The sequence below is a fragment of the Sorex fumeus genome, unplaced genomic scaffold (assembly GCF_029834395.1).
Source record: "Sorex fumeus unplaced genomic scaffold, SorFum_2.1 ptg000098l, whole genome shotgun sequence".
Classification (NCBI taxonomy): domain Eukaryota; kingdom Metazoa; phylum Chordata; class Mammalia; order Eulipotyphla; family Soricidae; genus Sorex; species Sorex fumeus.
In genome coordinates, this window is record NW_026606155.1 from 59,959,473 (window position 1) to 59,986,855 (window position 27,383).

A 27,383-nucleotide genomic window follows, 5' to 3' on the forward strand; every position below is an offset into this window, starting at 1 on the left:
GGAAGCGCGGCTTTAAAATCGGAGTTGCTGAAGTAGGGGCGCTTCCCAAAGGAGAATTATTTTTCTCTCTCTTTCACATCTGTTTCCCGCACCCCCGTTAGCTCGATCGTCGTATTGCCTGCGGTGGCTCTAGTTAATAGTGTTGCCCCCTCCTTAACCGACTTCCGCCCTCATCCAAGATGGCGGCCGAGGGACTTTCCTAACCTTTACGCGGTTGGGCGGGGTTTGACGTCTGTGCCTCTGGGGGCTGGAACCGCAGCTCGTCCAAAGAGCAAATGTTGGCGCCGGAGCGCGGGAGTCAGCTATGGACTGGAAAGAAATCCTTCGCCAGCGGCTAGCGACGCCCAACACCGATCTAAAGAGTGAGTTGGGGAGGGGCCGCCCGCTAGACGTCCAGCCTTGAACGCCCCGAGAGGTGGGGAAAGAAGGGGAAGGACTGGCCCCTGGAGCCGAGTCCACTCGTAAAACCTCTCCTGACAAAGGAGGCGGAGTGGAGTGTGGATTCGCCTTTTCTAGATTGGGGAGAGATGAAAAGCTTCTCCCGAAGGGTGCCTCCGCGATCTTGACCTAGTCTATGCAGAGGAACTGAGAGCCCCATCCCACAGTTCTTCCTGCCAGGACCTGGAATCCATTGATCCTGCTGTCTTTTGAGTCTCTTTGCGGGTCCCGCCTTAACCATTTCAGATCTCATAATCAGTTGTCTCCTTCCTGCGCGCGAAATGCAGATCAACTAACAGGAGGAAAAACGGAATCGCGGTGCATAGTCTCAGTGAAATCCATGCCCAGCAGCCAACAGTGGGTTTTCCAGTCGTTCACTCCTCTGTTTCCCGAGGCAATCACTGCCCCACACTTTCAGGCAATTCTGCCCGTCTCCCGACTTTCCAGCCCTCCCATGTCCTATCTGTTAAACATCTGAATGTATTTGAAAAAGTAGAAACAAGAGCTTATCTGTTCCAATTTTCCATTTCTGTCAGCCCCTCACCTGTTGAAGACAACCCTTACTCAGTATTGCCCACTGTATTCTCCTTCAGTCTCTTCATTCAAGAGTTTCCTTTTCTCCTGCATCACATCCATCAGATCTGACAAGCTGTAAAACTCTACTTTTATGAATAATCATTTGCTCTCACATTCTGTTTTGACTTGTTACATTTCTCTGCACCACTCAAGGGAAAACTTATCCAAAAAGTTACCTGTCTTAGTGATTTCTTATCCCCTCCACCCCCATCCTTTTCCCAAGTTTATGTGCCACACCCAGCAGTGTTCAGCAGCTACACCGGGCTTGTTGCTATGGGTGTTCAAGGTGGAACGTGTAGTGGGCTGGAACCCTGAAAGTCATCTCCTGCTTTCTCCTCATCTTCACTTTTTTTTTTTTTTTAGTTTTTTGGTATCACACCCAGTTATGCTCAGAGGTTACTCCTGGCTCTGCACTCAGGAGTTACTCCTGGCGGTGCTTGGGGGATCATATGGGATGCCGGGGATCGAACCTGGGCCAGCAAGGCAAACACCCTACCTGCTGTACTATCTCTCCGGCCCCACCTTCACTCTTTAAACCCTCTTCTTTGCATTTCCATTAGGTACTGCCAAGTACTGTTCTAGGCTTACAGCAGCAAGTGAGACAGACAAAAACTCCTTGACTTATGCTTTGTATGGAGATGAAAGTCAAGTGATAAATCCAATAGGCTGTACAGTTGTTCAGGCTATTTCCTTTCAAGCGTGTTAGAAACCACTTTCCCTCCTGTTATCACAGTTGTCACCTCCTGAGTTATCAGCTTCTCTTAGTCATTGTCATCATCATACGAACAGGGTGATATTTCTCTCATCTTAAGAGAAACTGCCCTCCATGTCCACCTCTAGCTATGCCTCCTTTCTCTGATCCCTTTACAGCAACACTTGTCGAAAGGGTTGTTGGTTAAATCTATATTTGTCTCTCCAAGTCCTATTTGCCAGGGAATCTTGTAGAATCGCATTCTTTAATCTTTTCACAACTGCAGGTCACTACCTGGGCATCATACCTGTTCACATACTAGCAGTTACAACCAAAGTAATAGACCAGTGGGTTTCAAACTGTACACCTGCAGGCCAGTGTCAATCCATAGACCGGTGGTTGAAGCTCCCTGTTGTAGACCTGATCTATATCATGTTTCAGGGACCAGTTTTTAGTTTTCCCTTTATTTGCTTGGCCAGTAGTCTATACCAAGAAATGTAGCTATTTAACTTTTTCTTCATGCATTTTCTCTGTTTCTGGGTAACACACTCTTAATTTTCTTCTTGCTTTGCTCGTTATCCTTTCTCAGTCTTTTGCTTCCCCACTTCTTAATAAGTTATCATTGGAATGCCAAGATTAACTCTTTGTTGAGCTTATACTGCTTTCATTGATCTTCATAGTGAAATTATAGTCTTACTGGGTTTAAACACTATATTTTCTATTGTCTCCTGAATTTGTATCTCTAACTTAAACCTCTTCCCATTTCTTTTTTTTTTTTTTTTTTTTTTAATTTATTTATTGAATCACTGTGGGAAAGGTTACAAAGCTTTCAGGTTTAGGTCTCAGTCATGCAAATATCAAACACATTTCCCTTTACCAATACTTATTTTTTACCATGAAGAACCCCAATAAAACCCCACCCCCCACCCCTCCCCGTCCCTGTGAGGCAGATGAATTCTAGTTAACACTCTATCTGCTTTGATTAGATTCATTGTTTCAATAAAAGATTCACCACTATTATTTAGAGTTTACCCCCCCCCCCCCCCAATCAGACATGTTGAAAAAGCATTGTGAAGTGATTTGCTTTCTACGGCTGGGTTCAAGAATTAAATGTTGGTTTTGGATTTCTGCTCTTTTACCTATTGACCCTGGAAGTATTTCTACTGAAAGTCAGATAGTTAAGAAATTGGTTTCTGTGTTCTGGAGTCCTGGCCATGCTGGAGAGCCGCTCGCGGGGGGGCAACCGGTGGCCTCGGTAGGGCGTGAAGGGCGGAGCGAAACGCCCCCCTTCCCATGAAACCTCTTCCCATTTCTATATCCAATTGCCTACTTGACATTGCCTCTTGTATCTAATACATACGTTAGTTAGCCTTAACTTCTCCCAACAGATGCTTCTTTTCTTCCACTCAATTTTATCTCTTAGAAAGTAGCAGTAATAAAATAAAATAAAGAACAAAGAAATTGGCAGGAGGTCCCACCGACTCAGGTCAGTTTCTAGGGGGCGGATGGGAAGATAGCTCAAAATAGAGCATTTACTTTGTATGTGAGAGGCTCTGGGTTTGATCTCTACAACTGAGGATCAGAAATACTTTCAGAGATATCTAGGAGTACTGTCTTATTTCAGTGCCCACATCCAGTTTGTCAACAAACCATGGGCAAAAAAGAAATTAGATGCAGAATATACTGGTTCATAATCAGAGGTGAAGAGCAGGATGCACTAGTTGCTGTAGCCCACAAGTGACAGAATTTGGAGCTAAATTCCAATGAGCAGGTAGAAGGAAGGGTGAAAGTGCCCAAAAGGGTGCTGAAGATGGAAGAGTTTGACATTAGGTACAGGAATGTGACTAGAAGGCAGAAACCCCATGAGGTCAAGGGCTGTACCTTTTTTTTCCCCCCAGTAAACTCGAGCCCAGTGTCTAGTAAGGTGCTCTGTGTAAGATAGCATGTGCTTTGTCAATACTTGTGATTGAATTAAGAATGTGCCGAAGGTCTATAAGAGAGTTCGAGGAACTTGAGAAGAGTCAATTACATTGCTAAAGGAAGTAGAGGAATTACAGAGATATGGTTTAAGATGGGAGGTTTTTTCAGTGCATTCTTGGTATTTAAGGAAAGTTAATCACGATCACGATCATCCTGTTGTTCGTAGATTGCCTCGAGCAGACACCAGTAATGTCTCCTTCTTCTTAACCCTGAGATTTTAAAAGAGCCATATTCAATGCTCTTTTAGGGCTAAGAGAATGAGACCTATCATTGTTACTGCTATTTGGCATATTGAGTACAACACAGGAAGTTTGCCAGACTCTGCCGTGCGGGCAGGATACTTTCGGTAGCCTACCGGGTTCTCCAAAGTAAAAACGAGATAATAAGATGTCGCTTCCGGGAGCTGGGATTTATAGTCTCTGGGTCTTGGCCATTGATGGGACCACCTGGCGCCGACAGCAGCTGGTGGGTGTAACGCCTACCTACTGGAAGATGGGGGATCTGGGTGGAAAAGGCCCAGTCCCGATCCGAGCATGCTTGGAGATCTCAGCCCCAGGACCTGCATGCCTGGGTTCCTCTGCAGGTTCCTTTATGCATGAGGCTTGTCCGGATGTGTGGAGAGTGGTCTCAGCATGGCTGTGGCTGAGGAAAGTTAATATTGATGTTTAAATAAAGAACATAGATGTTGGCAATATAACTTTAAGACTAAAGTATCCAGACTCAAGTAAAAATTTGACATTAAAAGTGCTTCTCTTCTTAATTTATTTTGTTACCAGAAAAGAAAAGTGAGCAGGAATTAAAAGATGAAGAAATGGATTTATTTACTAGGTACTACTCTGAATGGAAAGGAGGTGGAAAAAACACAAATGAATTCTATAAGACCATACCCCGGTTTTATTATAGGGTAAGTAGTAGCAAGCCAAATTGTCTCGCAGTTTATAAAATGTAATTTTTAGTGGGATCAGAATTTTATGTCATAAACAAATTAAGAATTCCTAGCTTTTATATATTTCTTCATTCTTGTTTATTTTGTCATGATTAGGACCTAATAAAATCTTGAGGTCTACATATATTGTTTTAAGAGGGCTGGAGAAATAGCTGAACAAACTGAGCACCTGCTTTGCATGCAGGAGGCCCAGGTTTGGTCCCCAGCACTGGATGGTTTCCTGAGCTAATCCAGGAGCAAATCCCAGAGCTCAGAGCCAGGAGTGATGCCAAAGTACACACAAGTGTTGCCCCAGATCTCTCAAAATTGGTTTAGGAACACAAACTTGCTATCTCCTGACTTCAATTGATAGGTTTTTTTTTCTTTCTAATTTTTATTACAGATATTAGTATTCGGTTGGGTCAAGCTGTCAGACCTTTCTTTGGGACGAGTTTATTGGACAAGTTACACTTTTACCTTATATTTGAAGGGGGAGTGATATACTCCTCAGTGATGTGGGCCTGAAAGTGTTGATGGCTACCAGGCCCCCTCTTAGCAGTGCTGGGAGTGCCATGTGGTAGAGGGGGATTGAACTCATGACCTGAACAAGTAATCTCTCATCTGAGCAAACTACCTAGCCCTAAAGTGTTTCTTGGGGGGGATGGGGTTTATTTGGTTTTAGGACCACACCCAGCAGTGCTCAGGGTAAGCTCCTGGTATTTCCGGAACCATATGTTGTGAAGATTGAACCTGGGCCTCCTCTATGCAGACCATCCATTCAGTGCATCACACTATCTCTTTAGTCTCCCCAAAGTATTTTTGTACAATGAACTTTTTTTTTTCTTAAATTTTTATTAGTGAAACACCATGAGGTACAGTTGTAGACTTACAAATTTTTGTGCTTGGGTTTCAGTTGTACAATGATCGAATACCCATCCCTCCACCAGTGCCCATTCTCCACCACCACTGATCCCAGTATCCTTCCCACCCCCCATCCCCTCCCATCCCACCCTACCTCTGTGGCAGGGCATTCCCTTTTGTTATCTCTCTCCTATTGAGTGCTGTGGTTTGCAAAAGAGACACTGAGTGGCAATCACGTTCGGTCTATAGTCTACAATGAACTTTTTAAGCAAAATTGAAATACAAAAACTAGCTCCCAGAACTGGACATCTTATTATGACATCTTATTACCTCATTCCTACTTTGGACAAACTGGCAGGCTACCGAATGTAGCCTGCCCACACGGCAGAGTCTGGCAAACTTCCTGTGTCGTACCCAATATGCCAAATACCAGTAACAATGATGGGTCTCATTCTCCTAAAGAGCCTTGAATATAATCTCAGGGCTAGGATGAAGGAGATGTTACTGGGGCCTGCTCGAGGCAATCGACGATTAACAGGATGATTTGTGATTTGTGATTTTGTGAATTTGAGGCAATGACATACATAGTTATCGCCTAGTATTTATGTTTAGAAATTGACTGTGCAATGTATTTTCAGTTGCCAGCTGAAGATGAAGTTTTACTGCAAAAATTAAGAGAGGAATCCAGAGCTGTCTTTCTGCAAAGGAAAAGCAGAGAGCTGTTAGACAATGAAGAATTACAGGTAAGAATGGAATGAAAGGTGGCTTTGGATGCTAGCTGTTTCTTATTTGTACTTCAGTCATTCAGGAGCTCAGGGTTTCTCTGTACCATGTTGGAAACAGTGCTAGCTGCCAGAACCAGCTTAGAACTTCAGACTGGCCCCATCTACCGAGGATCGTTCTCTTTTGTTTGGAAAGTCTGTAGGCCTAAGTTTAGAACTGCTGCTTTCAGGTCAGACAATGGGGGTTTAAATCCCAGCCTCACTTTATGATCTTGGATGATAGAGTTAATATTCCCATGATTCATTTCTGATTTATAAAGGTGGGGTAGCCTTATCTATATCATATAATTATATTAATTGAGGAGGTAGTTTATATGAAAACTTAACAATTTAGTAGGCATTTAATATTCACTAGCTATTTTTATTATGATATTACTAATCAAAGAATAAAAGGGATAGATTCATTTTAATATTAAGTTACTGCAAGATCAAAAAAGAAAAAAGTTACTGCAAGATCCTCTGCTACTGCAGGATCATTTTAATGGAAAGAATATACTTACATTTAAAATTTTTGTTCTCTTTTAACACTTTAATTATTCTAAGAACTTATGGTTTTTGCTGGACAAGCACCAGACACCACCTATGATTGGAGAAGAATCAATGATTAATTATGAAAGTTTTTTGAAAGTTGGTGAAAAAGCTGGATCAAAATGCAAGTAAGTATTATATTTAACAAATATCTTTGTTAAAGCATTTTTTTCTATTTTTAAAAGCATTTTCAATGTTCAATATTTCATTAATATCTAATGTAATAGATATTAATGAAAATTTGGGCTGGAGCGATAGCACAGCGGTAGGGCATTTGCCTTGCACGCGGCCAGCCTGGCCAACCCGAGTTCAATTCCTCTGCCCCTCTTGGAGAGCCCAGCAAGCTACCAAGAGTATTTCGCCTGCACGGCAAAGCCTGGCAAGCTACCCGTGATTTATTCGATATGCCAAACACAGTAACAACAAATCTCATGATGGAGACATTACTGGGCCTGCTCGAGAAAATCGATGAACAATGGGAGGACAGTGATACAGTGAATGAAAATTTAAGACAATGACATGGCAGCTTGAGTCAATTTAAGTTACTAGTGAACCCAGGGCCTCACACATACAAAGCATGTGCTCTACCACAGAGCTACTTATCTGACTCTTAATAAAATTATGGTCAAGAAATTATACTCATGGAGTCATTAAAAGAAATAATAGTTTGTTCTGTCTTTATTTACAATAGGGACTACCCCAACAGTGCTTGGGAGGCTAGGGCCACTCCCAGTGATGCTTGATTCCAAGGTCCAGTGCTCAGGCCTAGTGTACAATGCTGTGGCCACCAGGGTCACCCTGACAGCACTCAGGGACCATCAGGGCTATACAGTGGTGCTTGATGATCCACATGATGCTAAGGATTGAAATGAGGGCCTTACATACAAAGCATTTGCTCTTCCACTTAAGCTGTTTCCCTGGCCTCTATTTTCAACACTTTAGGTATCCTGCAAGCAATAGAATATACATGCAACTTAAAACACTTGAAGGTTAGAACTACAGATCATTTACTTTCCTTGGGGGTGAGGGGGGGGATGTTTTTGAGCCTGATGCAGCAGTTCTGGGAGCTGTTCTGGACTCTGTGCTCATTCTTGGAGGTGCTTGGGGCAATCATTTGCAGTGCGAGGGATCAACCAGGGTTGGTTGCATGCAAGGCAAGTGCTTTAATCCCTGTTCTCTCTCTGTCACCCCCGTCCCCTCCTTTTTGTTTTTGTTTTTTGGGTCACATCTGACTGTGCTCAGAGCTTATTCTGGCTCTATACTCAGGGATTATTCCTGGTGGGGTTCCAGAGATCAAATGAAATACTAGGGATTAAACCCAAGTTGGCCACATGCAAGACAAACGTGCTACCTGCTGTATTGTCTTTCCAGCCTCTCTGTGCATCCTTTTTATTTTTCACTGTCACTGTCACTGTCCTCCCCGTTGTTCATCGATTTGCTTGAGTGGGCCCAGTAACGTCTCCATTGGAGACTTTGTTGTTACTGTGTTTGGCATATCGAACACATCATGGGTAGCTTTCTCAGGCTCTGCCGTGCGGGCGAGATATTCAATATGCCAAATACAGTAACAGTAACAAGTCTCTCAATTTTTATTTTTAATAATTTTAAAAAATTACTTGAATGTATTCTATTTTTTAATTCATATGAAAGTTATTTTTATATTAAATTATTTTCATATTTATTTCCTTTCTAGGCAGTTTTTCACAGCAAAAGTTTTTGCTAAACTCCTTCATACAGATTCTTATGGAAGAATCTCTATTATGCAGTTCTTTAATTATGTCATGAGAAAGGGTAAGTTCATCTTCATTGTGCTCAAACTCCTCTGTGTAAATCAAGTGGATATTGGGCCCCTGTTTTTACAGTATCTTTTCCATGAAAAGTAACTTTTTCAGTAAGTTTGAATAGCAGAATTTCTTTTCTTCTAACCAACATTTGTTATCCTGTTTTATATTTTGTTTTTTTAGGTTTTTCTTTTTTTTTTTTTTTTTTTTTTTTTGCTTTTTGGGTCACACCGAGCAATGCTCAGGGATTGCTCCTTGCTCTGCACTCAGGAATTACTCCTGTCAGTGCCCAGGGGACCATATCGGATGATGGGAATTGAACCCGGGTCAGCTGCATGCAAGGCAAATGCCCTACCCGCTGTGCTATTGCTCCAATCCCTGTTATCCTGTTTTAATTCTTTCCTGAAACTTAATAGAACTTAGATTTCCTACCATAAATGAGTTAATTACCATTTTTAAAAAAGACAGTAGCCAAGTAAATATACCAAAATCTGAAATGATGTCTGGTGGTTTAAAATAATTTTGTTCACTGATAACTACATTTCATCAATATATTTAGGTTAATTGCCTGTGAGGTTAGTTTCAGACTCACAATGATAGCATCAATTCAGGGAGTTTTTATTAAACAGTTGAACTGTTATTATTTAAGTTCCATAGTGATTTCTAAAGTCCTATGTGTAACATCTTTAACTAACATTTGGTTACTGTAATTAGTCTCAGTAGAATAAGTGCAACTTCACTGAAGACATAGTTGCACTCAGAGTTCCATTTTGGCGCAACTCCAAGTTTGAATAGGTAGCAAATAATATCCCCAAAGGTATAATTTTTATTTATGCTTAAGTATAATAGACTTGTCAAAGTCTTCCATTAATTTTAGGCATATTTTGTTCTGAAAAATTTGGGGGTTAATGAGGTTTATATGAGAAGAAATAGATTTATAGAGTTAGATTAGCTTGTTCCTCTAACTTCACTCTTTTATTTCCTTTTGTTTATATGATAGATATTAAAATTAAACTTCATTTGTTCATTTATTTAAAGTGTGGCTTCATCAAACAAGAATAGGACTCAGTTTATATGATGTTGCTGGACAAGGGTACCTTCGGGAATCAGTAAGTATTAATCTGCTTTATTTATCTGCAGGGGCTCATCCCAGCAGTAGTTGACAAGGTGGTCAGATGGTTTGGTGCTTGAGTTCAGTGGTGCTAGCTCCATCAGGCCCTCTCTGTTAGTACTGGCAGTGTTCAGGGGGCCATAGGTGAAGAGGAATGAACGTTAGCATGAGTCCAGCCCTTTGCACTATTTTCCTGGTGCAGTATTAACCTACTTTCACAACTACCATCAACACCAAGATGGTAACAGTATGGCCAAAGAGTTAGTATAATGGGTAGAGCACTTGCTTTACATATGGTCAACCCAGGTTTGATCCCTGGCATCCAGGTGTGGCCCAATCCCGTATCCCCCATACCTGTAAAACCAGCCAGGGTTGTTATCAGCAGCTGTCAGGGATTGTAGATGATTCTTACATTGATTTTGTTTCTACAAATAAACTTTAACAAAATATTTTTAAAGAATACATTGATCACAAAAATTTCCTTTTAGATTCTTTCTATCCATCCTTCAAAAGACCTTTTTTAACTGAATCACCTCGAGATAGTTACAAGCTTTCATGGATCAAACACCCATCCCTCTACCAGTGTACATTCCCACCACCATCATCCTCGATATACTGCCATTTTCCACCCTCCCACTACCTCCATGGCAGACAATATTCCCCATACTCTATACTTCGGGGCATTATGGTTTGCAATACGGATACCGAGAGGTTATCATGTTTGGTCCATTATCTACTTTCAGCACACATCTTCCATCCCTACTGATTCCTCCAACCATAATTTTCTTAGTGATCCCTTCACTATTCCAGCTGCCTTCTCTCCTCCGCTCATGAGGCAGGCTTCCAACTGTGGAGCAATCTTCCTGGCCCTTGTCTCTACTGTCCTTGGGCGTTAGTCTCATGTTATGTTATTTTATACTCCACAAATGAGTGCAGTCCTTCTATGTCTGTCACTCTCTTTCTGACTCATTTCACTTAGCATGATACTCTCCATGTCTGTCCACTTACAAGCAAGTTTCATGACTTCATCTCTCCTAACAGCTGCATAGTATTCCATTGTGTAGATGTACCAAAGTTTCTCTAACCAGTCATCTGTTCTAGGGCACCTGGGTAGTTTCCAGATGTATTTTTTTAATAATGTAGGAGTACTGCTATTGTTCAGCCATTCATTAAGCTGATTGAATTGGGTATGAACTCCACATTACATTTTTATTTTATTGTATCACCATGTGATAGAGTTACAAAGCTTTTTATATTTGAGATTCAGCCGTATAATGATGGAACACCCATCCCTCCACCAGTGCACTCTCTACCACTGATGTCTCCAGTATTCCACCCCCAACACACATCCCAGTCCTCACCCTGCCTCTGTGGCAGACAATTTCCCCAATACTCTTTCTCTAATTTTGGGCATTATGTTTTGCTCGAATTTTCCCACCACCATTCAAGCCTGCCTGTCAGGGGCAGATGCTAGATAATTTATTTTCCATTGCTCATTTTGAATATCATGAGAACTCGCGTGCCCGTGATTGTAAATGTAAATTTCTAGATTGTAAATGGTTGGGTTCCAGAGACATCTCTGTATGGCACTAATTCATTTTGGGATTCAGTTGAGAATCTCTGAGCCAGGGCTGTTGGTGCACTAAGATGACACCCGGAGGCAAATTGTGGGTGTGACAGCCAGTCTTCTGGGTGGGCAGGGACCTGGGGAGGGACAGCCCAGGTCCTCTGCTGACATGTGGCCTGGAGATTTAGTCCTAGAATCCTCATACTGAGGGCCTTGCTTGTGGAAGCTTTTGGTCACTGGGATTCCATCTGGAGTAGGTGGGGAGACTGCACCTGCTCCATCTGGGGTATCTTGGTGATATTGGCTTGGTATGGGGACTGGAGAGATCTCTGGCGCTGTGGTGTCTTCAGGGACTCACTGCTGTTTCTCTGGGCCAGGGCTATTGGTATGCTAAGATGGCACCAGGAGGCAAATTGTAAGTGTGACAACCAGTCTTCTGGGCAGGTGGGGACCCAGGGAGGGACAGCCTGGGTCTTCTGCTGCTATGCGGCCTGGAGATTTAGTCCTGAACCCGCCCATCTGGGCCTTGCTTGTGGAAGCTCTTGGTCACCAGGATTCCATCTGGAGTAGGTGGAGAGATTGCACCTGCTCCATCTGGGGTGCCCTGGTGATATTGGCTCAGTATGGGGCTCAGAGAGATCTCTGGCACTGTGGTATCTTCCGGTACTGGTTGCTCTGCTGTGACTCTGGGACAGAGCTGTTGCTGCACTAAGATGGCACCTGGAGGCGAATTGTGGGAGTGACAGCCAGTCTTCTGGGCAGGTGGGCGGGGACCCAGGGAAGGGCAGCCTAGGTCCTCTGCTGCCATGTCATCTGGAGATTTAGTCCTGGAATCCACATACCTGGGCTTGGCTTGTGGAAGCTCTTGGTTACCAGGATTCCATATGGAGTAGGTGTGGTGGGGTGGAGGGGAAGGGAACTGCACCTGCTCCATCTGGGGTGCCCCAGTGATAATTGTCTTGGTATGGGGCCCGGAGAGATCTCCGGCGCTGTGGTGTCTTCCAGGACTTGCTTCTGTGTCTCTGAGCCAGGGCTGTTGGTGTGCTAAGATCCACATTACAAAATTTTCAGCAGATTATATCTTGGTAAGATCCATCCTAGAGATGGTGGAGTCAGGCTGGGGGTATGGTGGCGACTTTAGATTGTGGAAATAAGTGATGCCGGGGACTCTGCTTGTGTAAGCACAGGCCAACCTGCCCCCTCCAGTTTACTTCAGTCTGTTCAGCCATGCATGGATCTGAGTTTAACTGCAGCTTTTGATCTCTTTCGAGATCTATTTTGGGTTCTGTGAAGCAAGGCCAGTAGTAGAGCTTACAGGGTGGTGCTGGAGTTGGTTCATGGGGGTGACTGCCCATGCGTCCATGTATATTGGGAAGTCAGGGGAGATAACCCATCCCAACTCTGAGAAAGCCTTGAGCTTGTATAGCTGAGCTGGAGGTGGTTTGTGGGTGTGGCTCCCACATACCTAACTTTTGGCAGATTAATTTCTTGGTAAACTTGTTCCCAAGTTGTTGGGGTCTGGCCAAAGGCACATGGGCAATTTGGGGGTATCAGGAAGCCTGAAGGGACCATCAGGCTGCTGATGCACTCACCCTGCAGGTACAAGTTGACCAGTTGGCGGCACCATACCCCCATGTTTCCAGATTTTGGCTATTGTGAACAGTGCTGCAATGAACATACAGATACATATGTCATTTCTACTGTGCTTTTTTGCATCCTCGGGCTATATTCCCAGAAGTGGTATTGCGGGATCATGTGGAAGCTCAATTTTTAATTTTTGAAGGACTGTCCATATCGATTTCCAGAAAGGCTGGACCAGTCAGCATTCCCACCAACAGTGAAAGAGCATCCCTTTTCCCCCACATCCACGCCAGCACTAATTTTTTGTTCTTTTGAATGTGTGCCAATCTCTGTGGTATGAGATGATATCTTATTGTTGTTTTGATTTGCATCTCCATGATGACTAGCAATGTGGAGCATTTTTTCATGTGCTCAAAGGCCTTTTAAAGGATGAAAGAATGTCATTTTGTTTATTTTATTTGTAATATAGCAAATTGGGAATTTATATATTCAAATCATTTTTAAAAAGTGTAATAGTATTAAAAATAATAGAAGTAGTGGAAACTTTCGATTATTCATGAGTGTTTCCAGTACATGACTACTTTTGTTTTACATTTATTTATTTGCTTTTTGGATCACACCTGACAATGCTCAGGGGTAACTCCTGGCTCTGCACTTAGGAATTACTTCTGGTGGTGCTTCTTGGACCAAATGGAATGTTAGGAATTGAACCCAGGTTGGCCGAGTGCAAGGCAAAATATCCCTTCCCACTGTACCATCACTCCAGCCTCTGCATGACTATTTTAAAATGTCCAGAATTATTCCCTCATTAAGCAGTGCTTAGGAGGCCCAGGGGGCCCCCCAGAAATCCTTGTCCAGCTGGGCCTATGGTTTTATGCAAAGGGCTGAGGCCATAGTGTTGCTCAGACCTGTGGTACCAAATATATGTGAGACACCTGAGCAGCAGTGGGGGCCTCCAGGGCTGTACCCAGTAATTCTTGGGAGACTGTGTGCCAGGAAGCAGATCTGGGCCGTGTGCATGTCTTATCTTCCAGCCCCAGAATTTTCCCCCTTTTCAGAGAAAATTGTATAACGTGCCTAGTATTCCTGCTGTGGGTTTGGATTGTAAGGTATTAGGAAGGTACTAAGAGAATCATTTATTTCCTATCATGTAATAAGAGAGACCAAGTTATCAATAAAGAATTCTAGTTTCATGTCCCAAATGACTGTGCATCTTTTAAGTGTTGTTGATATCTAAATTACAAAAACATGTTTGTTTAGCTCAGCATTTTCCTAAAAATGGAGTCTTTGTAGAGAGGGAAGGGGTTGGGGTTTGGAATTGGGCATTACTAGTCACTTAAATATTCAAATGTAAGATTTAAAGAAATATAGATTGGCTCTTTGTTTCCTGCAAAGATTGATGGCATCAGAAGGAAAGTATTTTAACCTAATGTTGAAAATATGAACACTCTTGAGCTCATAGCTGTAACTCAGAGCAACAGCTCACAGGCAGACTCCACCACGTGTTGCTGTAACGCTCAAAAATCTTCATTCTCCTGTTGCATCCTGTGAGTTTACTGTAGCTCTCCGATGCAGCCTCATTCTTAGTGTGGCAAAAGAGAAAGAAGCAACTTCCATGACCTTCAATAGAATAAAGATTAAATAGATGATGATGTATCCATACAATGAATATGGTCATATATAGCTGTTTTGCAAGAGTAGTTCTATTTTGAGAGCCAATATGAAATGACGGCAAATATATTGTTACATGCTAAAAGCAAAAATATGCATGGATATCCTGCCATATCTTTTATAAAAGGAGCAAGAAAAATAGAAAAAAAATGTATTGACTTGTGTGTGCACCACTTACCTCTGGGAACATAACCTGATAAATACAGAGAAATGGATAGGAGGTAGACTTCTCAGGGAAAATACTTACAGGGTCCATTGAATATCAAACTGTATAGCACTGTCCTCCCATTGTTCATCGATCTGCTCGAGCGGGCACAAGTAATATCTCCATTGTGAGTCTTGTTACTGTTTTTGGCATATCAAATATGTCACGGTTAGCTTGCCAGGCTCTTGCCGTGCTGGTGCGATACTCTCAGTAGCTTGCCGGGCTCGAATATCAAGCTATGTAGACTGTATTACCTATTCAAAAATGTTAAAATTTAAATTAAAAAGTGAATCAAAATTTAATATAAATTCAGTCCTACCATAGTTATGGCTTATTTAATCATTTTTATAGTATTAATACTGAATAACACTTAGGACTGAAATTATTTGCCACTGATGAAGATACAACATTGTTTAACTCTCATGGCTTTACTCTGTTTGTTCTTTCAGGACTTAGAAAACTACATATTGGAACTTATTCCCACTTTGCCACAATTAGATGGACTGGAAAAATCTTTTTATTCCTTTTATGTTTGTACGGCTGTTAGGAAGTTCTTCTTTTTTTTAGACCCTCTAAGAACAGGTAAAAAAGAATCTTTTCTTAGAAATTGTGAGGTTATTATTATTTCTAAATCTCAGTAGCTTAAGGGAAATCTTAAAAATGTCATTTTCTAGGTCCAGAGCAGTAGTGCAGTAGATAGGGCACTTGCCTTGCAGGAAGCTGACCTGGGTTTGATCCTTGGCATCCCTTATGGTTCTTGTGCACTGCCAGGATTAATTTCTGAGTGTAGAGCAAGGAATAACCCCTAAACATTACTGGGTATGGCCCAAAACAAAGCATCACTTTTCCAACATCATTGATATTAATATAATTTTTATGTTTTGCTTATGGTTTTATGCTAGGTTTATATAGATTCCAGAAAAAGCTTGAGAATTTTAAAATACAAATGTGATTGCTCATCTAAATTAATACTATATAAAATTGAATTATTTTTAAAATGAAATTTTGTAATTGTGTTTCTTTTATGTTTAAAGGGAAGATCAAAATTCAAGATATTTTAGCATGCAGCTTTCTAGATGATCTGTTAGAGGTAAATGTTTTTAAATTACTTGATTATATCACTTGAAAATTGCTAGCTTCTAATTTTTTCTCTGTTTATTTAGCTAAGGGATGAGGAACTGTCCAAAGAGAGTCAAGAAACAAATTGGTTTTCTGCTCCTTCTGCCCTACGGGTTTATGGTATGTTCTTGTCATAGTATAAAATATATTTTCTCAGTTAATTGTTCAAAGGACAATTTTATACATCTGGTAATTTACCTTAAGATCAACATACTCTTAAAACCAGAGATAATAGCATGGGAATTAAGAAAATTTGCCTTGTATGTGGCCAACCCTAGATCAATCTTTTGCACTGCATATGGTCCCTTAACCACTGCCAGGAATGACCCCTGAACACCATTGGGCTTGGCCAAGCTCTCTTTTCCCCAAAAAATATCAATGGGGAAATTTCTGGGGCCAGAGATAACTCAAAGGACTGAAGTGCATGTTTTGCATTTGGGAGGGCTGAAATGATTCCCAGCACTACCAAGAGTGACTCTGGAGCTTCAACTGGGACACGGACACACACACACACACACACACACACACACACACACACGCACACACACACATGCACACACACGCGCGCACGCGGAAAATCAATGTATTTTGTTTACCTCAAGAGTTAGTATAGTATAGGTCAGAGCAGTCATATATAGTGGGTAGGGCACTTGCATCCCATACAGTACCCTGAGCTTGCCAAGAGTGATCCTAAAGCACAGAGCCAGGAGGAAGTAATTCTAAGCACTACTGGATATAGCCCAAAAACAAACAAAAGAAAAGGATTATACTAGAAAGAGAAATAAATACCTGATTATCTCAGTCATATGGAATATAAAAAAATTAAGTCACAGATAAGACCAGCCCCAAACTAACAATTGGTTTCAGACTGTAGAGCTAGAAGCAGAGAGAGAGAGAGAGAGAGAGAGGGAGAGAGAGAGAGTGAGTGTGTACTGGGGTATGGCATTTTCCTTGCATGCATTCTGTACAGGTTCCATCCCTGCCATGGCATAAGGTCCCCGAGTCCTGTGTCCTGTGAGAAGTGGTCCATAAAGATAGCTGGATAAGGCCCCAGAATCTAAAAACTGAAAAAGCGTAGAGCTAAGGTTAACAGGGGTATGTTTTTGGGGAGTGTGTTTTGGTAGGTGGATAGGGATGTCCTTTTGATGGCTGTTGAGGGATGACAACTTAGTCTTGAAGAGGTGTGAAAAAGCATTCTGGAAACTCACAATCACATAAACCAGTGCTAGGTCAATACAAATGGATCAATTAAAAAGTGATTATTCTAGATTACAAAACTGTGTTATGTACAAGTGATTTTAGCACTTTCTGTGTCACTACACCCTCTTACTCTTCAATGGAACCCAGTCAGTATTTGAACCTCTGACTCGGAGCATCATTCTCAGCATAGTTCTACTTTTTGATGAAATGCTATTCCTTGCAGGGCTCTGGAGGCAGGTTCTGGCCTGGTTGACCCTTCCCTTGAATTTTACTACATCATTGTGTAGGGTTGTCTCCTGGATCATTTGGCAGTCCTGAATCTCTCTTTTAGCATGCAGTATTTCAAGCTTTTTGTTGACACCCCCACCCCCACCCAACGTAAAGGTAAAGGTAAAGGTAAAGGCCCTCCCGTTGATCGTCGATTTGCTCGAGCGGGCCCAGTAACATCTCCATTGGAGACTTTGTTGTTACTGTGTCTGGCATATCGAATACTCTCGGTAGCTTGCCGGGCTCTCTGAGAGGGGCGGAGGAATCGAACTCGGGTCGGCCATGTTGGCCGCGTGTAAGGCGAATGCTCTACCCGCTGTGCTATTGCTCCAGCCCCCCCCACGTAGAAACTAGAAAGTTCTCAAAAAGTTGCAGACTGAACACTAAAGACTATCTTGAAGTGTCTGCTAACTTATTTTTGTAACTAAAATCTTCTTTTGGTCATCAGTGTCTGTTTTGTCCTTTCTTCCCCAGGCCAGTATTTGAATCTGGATAAGGATCACAATGGTATGCTCAGTAAAGAAGAGCTCTCTCGCTACGGAACAGCAACCATGACCAATGTCTTCTTAGACCGGGTCTTCCAGGAGTGTCTCACTTATGATGGAGAAATGGTAGTTGTTTAAATATTTTTAAAGGCTAATCTCCCAGATTTCCACAAAACCTTTTCTTGAAGCATTAACAGCATTATTTTAATTATTTTCAAATGTAATAGTATCTTAAAAAGAATGTAGACATGATAACTTTTCAGTACCTGTATTGCAAACTATAGTTCCCGAAAGGAAAGAAAGACAGAGACAGAGAGAAGAGATGTTCCTGCCTTAGAGGCAGATTGGGAGTGGGGAGTATAATAGGGGAAACTGGGGAGATTGGTGGTGGGAAATGTATACACTGGTGAAAGGACAGGTGTTGGAATACTCTGTGATCAAAATCCAATCATGAACAACTTTGTAACTGTATCTCAAGATGGTTTAACTGAAAAAAGAAGGAAGGGAGGGATGGAGGGAGGCAAAGAAGGAAGGAAAAAAAAGAGAGGCCAGAGAGATAGCATAGGGCTTAAGGCACTTGCCTTGGACTCAGCTGGCTCTGGTACCATCCTGGCATCACATATGGTCCCTGACCCCTGCTAGAAGTGATCAGAGTGCAGAGTCAGGAGTAAACCCTGAATACAGGGCTTAAAAGCAAAAAAGTATATGAACTGACAGAACTAAGATCTGGAGCCTTTAAACTTAAGGTAAACTTGCTTAAAAATATTGCTTTCCATGAGAACTCCAAAAAAGCCTTAATACTTTATTTGTCAGTGCACCTATTAGAGAAGGTGAATACAAGAAAAAGACCCTGAAAATCGGCAATTCCTGTTGACTATTTTCATATGGACAATTTATTCAAACATAATACCATATATAGCACTGTCTCTCCTCCCGTTGTTCATTGATTTGTTCAAGCAGGCACCAGTAATGTCTAACAACAAATTGTGAGACTTGTTTTTGACATATTGAATACGTCATGGGTAGCTTGCCAGGCTTTGCTGTGTGGACAAGATACTCTCGGTAACTTGCTGGGCTCTCCGAGAGGGACAGAGAAATCAAACCCGGGTCGGCTGTGTGTAAGGCAAATGCCCTACCTGCTGTGCTATCGCTCCAGCCCATATGTGTGTGTGTGTGTGTGTGTGTATGCAAATAATTTAGCAAATTATTTATAACAAGCAATATAGAATAAATGAATACCACATATGCCATGATTTAAATTTAAGAAATAAGTTGTATAGCGGCCACATGACATCATATGCTCTTCATAATCAGCAATAGAAAACAAATTATCTAATGATGTCTTTTTGGCAAGTCTGATTGTTAGGGAAAATTCCAAATAATAATGATGGGTCTTTTGTCATAATATTGAATGTAATTAACATAGAGAGAGTAAAATGGAAATCTGCCACACAGGGAGGGGGAGGGGTGGAAGGGGGTATACTGGGGTTCTTGGTGGTGGAAAATGTGCACTGGTGAACGGATGGGTGTTTGATCAGTGTATGACCGAGACTTAAACTGAAAGGCTCTGTGACTGTTCTCACGGTAATTCAATAAATAAAATATTAAAATTAAATTAAATTAAAATCCTAGCAGGTTTACAATGCCAGTAAAAAATTCCTAAAAAAGTTTAAAAGAAAGGAAATGTACTATTCTATAAATTGCTATATTAGTAGCTAAAAATTAACATTCCCTTTTGTTTTTTAATCAATGCACTAATACAGTATTTTATTTTCATATTTGTATGTCTGCGTTGAGGACTATGGTCACATATGTGACCTGTGTTAGCTCTGTGGCCAGGGGTCATTCTGGGTAGTGTTCAGAGAACCACATGTTGCTGGGGATTGAACCTGAGCATCCTATATGCAAAACCTACTTTTAGGCCCCCAAATCAATATTTTTACTATTAAAAAACCTATCAGAGGGGCTGGAGTATAATATAGCGGGGCTGGCATCTGCTTTGTATGTGGCCAACCTAGGTTTAATCCCCAGCGTCCCATATGGTCCCCCAAGCACTTCCAGGAGTAATTTCTGAATGCCGAGCCAGGAGTACCCTTGACCATAACTGGGTGTGACGGGGGCGGGGGAAGCCACGAGACTACTGGGGCTAGAGTCCAGAGCTAGGTAGGGTGTTTGCCTTGCTTGTGGGGCCCACCTGAGTTCAATCCCCAGCATCCCATAAAGTTCACCTGGGCACCGCCTGGAATAATTCCTTATTGCAGAGCCAGGAGTAACCCCTGAGTAGCCCTGGATGTGACCCAAAAAGCCAAAAAAAAAAAAAAACCCAGAAAAAATCTATCAGAACTGGAGGGACAGTGTAGGTCTAAAGGTACTTGGCTTACATGTGCTGTGGCTTGATCCTCATCACTACATGTGAGCACTGGCAAAAAACTGTTAGGGATCCGATATATTTTCTAAATATAATGCTTAAAAATGGTCATCTTGGAGAAAAAAAATGGTCATCTTGTCAGAAGATAATTGAAAGATATTATTAATTGATAAAGTTTTAGGCTTTTTATCATTTAGCATTAAAAATAATTTCAGTTGATTAGGTCGTTTTTATGGCAGCTTGGGGATGGCTCCCCATCGGTGCTTGGGACTATGCTGCTCTGTGGATCCCACACAGGCCTCTATGTATGTGCACTGAGGATGTGCTGCAGCCCTGTGAGCCATCTCCTAGCCCTAATCATCATTTTCAAGTAACACCATTGTAAGCCAGCTGCAAAGGAAACGGGGAAAGGTGCAGTAACTGTTTTGTGACTCAGCTCCCACAGCTATTTACAATGCACAGTGAGCAGGTTATAGTACTGATGACTGCTGGTGAATAATAAAAAAAATCTGGACAGAGCTAGACCATGTAGCTCTGTGGTACAGCAATTTTCTTGTATGGATGAGTCCTGTGTTTGATTATTGATGGCACTAAAAAAAAAAGGGAAAAGTGCACTTTGGAGGCTGGAGAGATTTTTAGGCTGAGTGCATACTTTGCAAGGAGGAGGCCCGAGTTCAATGCCTGGCCCTGCATACTTCCCTGAGCACAAGAAGGAGGAACTCCCAAGAACAACCCCCAGATACAACCAGGTGTGGCCCAAATACAAAAACCAACAAAAAGAACATTACCCATTAATTTCAACTAATGCTTCTAAAGAACATTATTTTCTTTTCTGTAGGATTACAAAACCTACCTGGATTTTGTTCTTGCATTAGAAAACCGAAAAGAACCTGCAGCTCTTCAATATATTTTCAAATTGCTTGATATAGAGAACAAAGGTTATCTGAATGTCTTTTCCCTTAACTATTTCTTTAGGGTAAGTCTTGTGAGTCATCCATCATGCCTTAAGATATATTAAAACATTTGTCTTAAACTACTTATTCAGTGACAGTTTTATCCAGTTTATGTTTAGATTTAACAAAGAGATATACTAACAATGTGTTAAACATCGGAGTATACTAGTGTTGTTGGAGATACAAAGGCACAATACAAAATTTGTGCTATTGATGATCAAGAAAACTACAGGAGCTTTATTAAATGTTTAGAAAAGTTTGTTCCTTTTAACAAAATTGTTGTAGACTTTGGTAGTTGTTCATACTTTTGCTATACTAAGAAAATAATATTTAAACGGGCCAGAATTGTGTTGCTTTTCAGTATAAAATTTGCTGAAGTACTTATTTTGTTCCTTAGTTGGTTATTAAGAATAATTTAATACCTCAACAGATAACTAGATGCACGCAGTATAAAATCAGGAATAATGGTCCAGAAAGATAGCATGGGGATTGAGGCACTTCCCTTGAATATGGCTGACCTGGGTTCTATCCCCAGCACCATATATTGTTCCTTGAGCACCTACAGGAATGATTCCAAACACCAAGTGTGGTCCCAAGCCCTCTCCAATCCCGACTCCTGCCTCATTCCCCCAAACAGGAATATCTGTCTTCTTTGTATCTCTGAGATCCTTCTTTGGTGATTTTTTTTTCTACTTTGGCCACACCCAGTGTTTATTGGAGGCCGATCCCCAGCTCACTGCTCAGAATTCTTCTGCAGTGCTTGGGAACATGCGATACCGCTGCCAGGGATCAAACCCGGGCACAATCTGCATGCTTTGTATGCAGTCTGTCTCCCAGCCCCTAATAACAAGTGTGCAAGAGACTGACTTTTACACATGGTTAAACGTAGAAAAAAAATTTTAATAGTAAAAACATTTTCATATTTTTATTATAAGCCATTTTTTCCCTAGAAGACTCTTTTTTTTCTTTTTGGTATAATACAGTGATGCACAGGGGTTACTCCTGGCTTTGCACTCAGGAATTACTCCTGGCAGTGCTCAGGGGACCATATGGGATGCTGGGAATTGAACCTGGGTTGGCTGAGTGCAAGGCAAACACCCTACCTGCTAAACTATCACTCCAGCCCCCTCTAGAAGACTTTTTTTTAAAAGTTTTGGTATGTTAAAAACAACTTTCCTGCTTTCCTGCTTTCTGAGTTTACATAATTCATAATTTAGCAGAAGAATAAATTTCAATATTAGGATGCAGTTTGATTTTTTTTCCAAAAACTAAATATTGGACTGGAGCAATAGTACACTGGATCGGGTGTTTGCATTGCACATGGCTGATCCACCTTTAATTCCCAGCATCCTATATGATTCCGTGAGCATTTCCAGGAATAATTCCTGAATGTAGAGCCAGGAATATCACTGGTTGTGGGCCAAAACCAAAAAGAGAAAAATAAAAAACATCTGAATATTCTTAGGCTAAATAAATGACAAATAAAACTTTTGAAAAGTAAGTTCTCAATTTTTTTTCACAAGATACTTTTTATAATTATAGAATATGCTTTTTGAATAATTAAAGATATTTCATACCTTTATTTATTAAAATCAAAGTTTAGTTAGGCTTGGTTACATTAGTTGTCGCTAACGTAACAAATTACAAATTACCAATCTTGAGCCTGCAAGTCTAGGATTATTCTTAGAATTTTCATACCTTCATATGTCAAGTACTGAAACAAGTGATGGTGCACTCCAGAACATACCATCCAAGTAAACTGCTCGAATAGCTGAGCGTAGACACAGATGCAGCTCTGCTTCAAAGAGACTCCTTTGCACATTGCAGTCTGTGGCACTAGCGACCGAGTTGGCCCTTGGTTTGACAACACACTAAATTTTAAACAACATTTTCAGTGAATGACTCACTCCTAAAATATTAGTCCAGCTGGACTGCAGTCGTCCTTCCAATATTTTTTGTTGTTAAAATGTAGCTCTATTTAGCATAAGTGTAGAATGGGAAGGGAAGTTTCCAGCTGTTCATAGAGGAACAGGTCACATCTGAGTAGTAGCAACAAGGCCCATCTGAGTAGTAGCAGCAGTAGTCTGAAGGATAGACTGGAAAGGCTGATCATCCTACAGATCCAGGCTTAAGATTTTGCTGAATGTGAAGCTAAGCCAAGAAAATTGAAAGTATTAATGAGTGGTTGAAAGGATGAGGCTTGTAATCCAACAGGAAAGGAAGGAGAATAGGAAAGGGCCCCTAGTACCAGAAGAGAGGGATAGGGCTGTAGTGTGTTTTACTTTTAATTTACAGATTTATTTCTACCAAATGCAGGCTATACAGGAACTAATGAAAATCCATGGACAAGATCCTGTTTCATTTCAAGATGTCAAGGTTACTTTTTTATCTTACTACCACAAAGTCGTATATATTAAATAAAATTTTATACAAAAGTAATTTTAATAAAGTGCTGAGCCAAGATAAGTAATTGCTGTTATTTGGGCAAATGCCTTTTGTGTATATAGTTTATGAGCACAGTGAGTATACATTTTGTTTGAAAATTAAGAGAATCATTATATCTTGTAAACTGATGTTTTTGTTTTGTTTGGGGACCACACCAGGAGGTACACAGGGGCTACCTGCGGCTCATTGCCTGGGAACTTTGCAACACTGAGGACCATGTAAAGCATGTGCATTAAGCCAGCTCCCTGGCAACTGACATTTTAACAAGACCTGTTTGAATTTTAGTACTTCAGACTGCTTGCTTGCTTTGTATTATTTAAGGAAATAATTAATCATACACTGGGAAGTCTATCACTATTTGAAGCATATGCTGCTACTCAGCAGTTTTAGTAATCAGATTTTCACAGTTAATGGAAAACATTTAGTATAATGTCAACAGGTTCAAATTAATTATATTCAATATAATGAAATAACCCATCCAGCTTTCATTATAAGATCAAGAGCTAGTTTGGTTTAATATGAATGAGATAAATTTGAAACTATATAACAGGCAATTTAGGAACTGTAATTTTACCACCAATCTAGAAAGGATGGTTTCACAAGCATACAAGATTAAAAAATTTGTATGCTTTACCTAAATTATTTTAACCGTTTAAACAAAAATTTGCCTCCTTACTATAATGATTAGATAACATGTACTAGGGCCAGGAGTTAGTGCATGGATTAAGGTACTTGCCTTGCTTGTGGCCAACCCCAATATAAAATCCTTGGCAGTGATGGTTCCTGGAACACAGAGCTTGGAATTGCCCCCAAGCATGACCAGGGGTGGCCCAACCATGCCCACCCCCCAAAAAAGAAATGGAATATACAAACTTCTTAAAAGTATTCATATAGTACATTTTGTAATATAAATTCTTCCACTGATTCCAGTAAATTTTGGCACTATTCTGGATTATTCTTTAATACAGGCACCCTCACTCCTGCTCAGGGACTAAAGTACAGCAGCTAAGGCGCTTGCCTTGCATGCAGCCAACGTGGCTTCAATCTCTGGCACCACTTATTGCTTTCCTAAGTACCACCAGAAGTGATCCCTGAGCACTGCCTGGTATAGCCAAAAAAACAAAACAAAAAGACCACCTCCCTCCTACTCACCTACCCACCCAAGGTCCAAGTAAAATGTTGACATTTAATATTGGAAATGAAGCCTTTGGCTGTCTTGGCTTTGAAGCATTTAAAAGTTTTCAACTTGAACTGAGTTTGTACTTATCTGAGCCTTTGCTTTACCATCAACCAAAAAGTATAAGAAGTTAAGATTTATTTATAAAATATGACATTAATGGGGCCAGAGTGATGGTACAAACTCAGGTTTGATCCCTTGGAGCCACATATGGTTCCCTGAACCTGCTAGGAATGATCCCTGTTTTTACATCACACACTTCCAGGTCTGGCCTAAAAAACAAAGAGAGTTCTCACAAAGCACAACATTAGCTACTTTTGCCACTAATTAGCTGTTATTTGCATTAAACTGACTCCTCTTTAAAATGAGGATAACTATTGCATATTTTCCAGCAAATGTGATTATAAGTAGAGAAAAAAAAATTCCTGTCTGTAAAATAGCAAAGAAAAAAATGAACAAATTTTTCTTAAGCTCCAGTCCTAGCCCTGAATTTTACATAGCTGGGTGATAGAAAGTAAATCAGATATCATATTTCACTGTATATGTATAGATAATAGATATTTCACTGTAATTTTTTTTTCCTTGTAGGATGAAATCTTTGACATGGTAAAGCCAAAGGATCCTTTAAAAATTTCTCTTCAGGATTTAATTAACAGTAATCAAGGGGACACAGTCACCACCATTCTAATAGATCTGAATGGCTTCTGGACTTACGAGAACAGAGAAGCCCTTGTTGCAAATGACAATGAGAACTCGGCAGACCTGGATGATACATGATCTCTCAAAGACTGGATTATATTCATTAAGATAAACTTGAATGTAGCATATAAAACCTTTGGTGCACAATCCTTAAAAAAGACTTAAATAAAACACTTCTGTGCCTGTAGAATACAGCAAATGTTCTGGTGATTGAAATTTTGGTTGTGGTTCTTTGAAAGTTACCAGGATTAAGTGCTGAATTAAGAGGTAGTAAATTGATAGTACAGGTGTGACCTGGTGAAAGTAGGAGTCCACTTTAATCTTCAGAAATAATAGTTTTCATGGAATAGCTCTGACATGCAGTCATTAAGAATATTTTATTTGAAGAGCCTGCAGGAAGAAACTTTCCCAGTGCATGCACCTCATAGGCCTCCCATGTGAATGCTATGCAGGAAAGGATTTTCCTCCAACAAACAGGTGGGATTTAAATATACATCTATGACTGACCCGGAACACTGCTAAAGCTTGGCTCTTCCCACAGGTCAAACTAGCAGTGGGCGTGGTTTTCCCAGCAGGAAGCCACATTAGCTTAACTGCATCTCCCTGTCCATATCCCATAAGATCCACTTCTTGGCTTCCTATACTGAACTTTCACCAGGCCAGGCCTGGCTACCCCAATCACATTAGGCCAATAGCCTACTAAATCCCTTCTCCAATCAACATTTCCCCAAACCGGACAAAAGTAACAGTGAGTGCAAGAAAAAATACAACCCTAATCAGAGTAGCAGTAAGTTCTGGCCAAAGAATGCATTCCCTAATGCATTCCCTAATTTGTAGAGCAAGAGGCTCTACAAATCACATTGGAAAATCAAATTGGAAGGGAATTATCTTTGACAAAGAAGAGACCACCAACCACGGAGTTCCCCCAGAGTTCTCCCTGGCAGTGAGGGTGGGACACTGAGAGTATATTGGAAAGAATCACATCCCGACTACCAGAGGCACCACGGGTAAACAGCAGAACCCCACCATGAGAAGTAGATGAATATAGGAGTCCTGAAGACTCCACAAGGAATATCCACCCACATAAGTAATGAGCTCATTTAACATGGTAAGGATGTTTAATGAGAAACAGTGGAATGGACATCCAATAAAACACAGGAGTATATGAGAGCAGAAATAAGAAAACTACAAGCAGAAAAGGCTTTTATTACAAAATTTTGGAGTGGTAGGAACTAAGGGCAACTGAGGTGAAATGAAAAACTCAATGGATGCCCTCAACAGTAAAGTAACAGCAGCTAAAGACAATCAGTGAGCTTAAAAATGATGCACAAAACCTTAAGGCAATAGCAGAAAAAGGAAAAATACCTCAAAATAAATCAAAAGAAGACAAGAGAACTTTGGGATGAATTCAGTAAGAACAACATAAAAATCATCCCAGCAGGACAGGAAGTCAACCCCAATGAGAAAGTAACAAAGACATCATTGCTGAAAAGTTCCCAGAGCTGGAAAATAAAGGCATCCAGACCTAGGAAGTCTGAAGGGTACCAGCTAAAATACTCTTTTTCTAATGAGACTCCAAGTCATATCCTAGACAGATGAAAAACCATAGTGATACAATACTAAATGCAACAAGATTAGAGAAGCTTAAAGGTTGGCTCTTCCTGGGAACATCTCACTATGTATTCCAGACCGCATCCTCAGGCCAGCTTAGTCTTTCCTAACCCCAGCAGGGTTCTTATTCAGTTACTTCTTTTTTGGTCATGACAGAGTTTGTTCCTTGACCGCACTGTTATTACATTTATGGCACTTAGCTTGTCTCCTTTCAATGCCAGGGTAGCTTACAGCTTGCCCTGAGTCCACCCAGTCCCTTCATCGGGACTCTGCTTTTAGAGTGCTAGGAACTAAGGGCAACTGAGGCTTAAGTAAGTATGGAAGCCCAGGAATAAATATTATTATGGAGTCAATTTACTCCC

General features: G+C 41.0%; 1 protein-coding gene across 1 annotated transcript; it reads left to right on the forward strand.

The window, feature by feature from the left end:
* The first annotated feature begins 230 nt into the window (after positions 1-230).
* Positions 231-25,783, forward strand: PPP2R3C (protein phosphatase 2 regulatory subunit B''gamma). The gene is made up of 13 exons (XM_056134313.1): positions 231-362; positions 4,462-4,589; positions 6,110-6,214; positions 6,797-6,909; positions 8,475-8,572; positions 9,601-9,671; positions 15,147-15,279; positions 15,732-15,787; positions 15,861-15,936; positions 17,758-17,894; positions 20,975-21,112; positions 23,406-23,465; positions 25,300-25,783. Exons 1-13 carry the CDS (start codon positions 305-307, stop codon positions 25,486-25,488), a joined length of 1,362 nt encoding a protein of 453 aa, XP_055990288.1. The 5' UTR covers positions 231-304; the 3' UTR covers positions 25,489-25,783.
* The last annotated feature ends 1,600 nt before the right edge of the window (positions 25,784-27,383 follow it).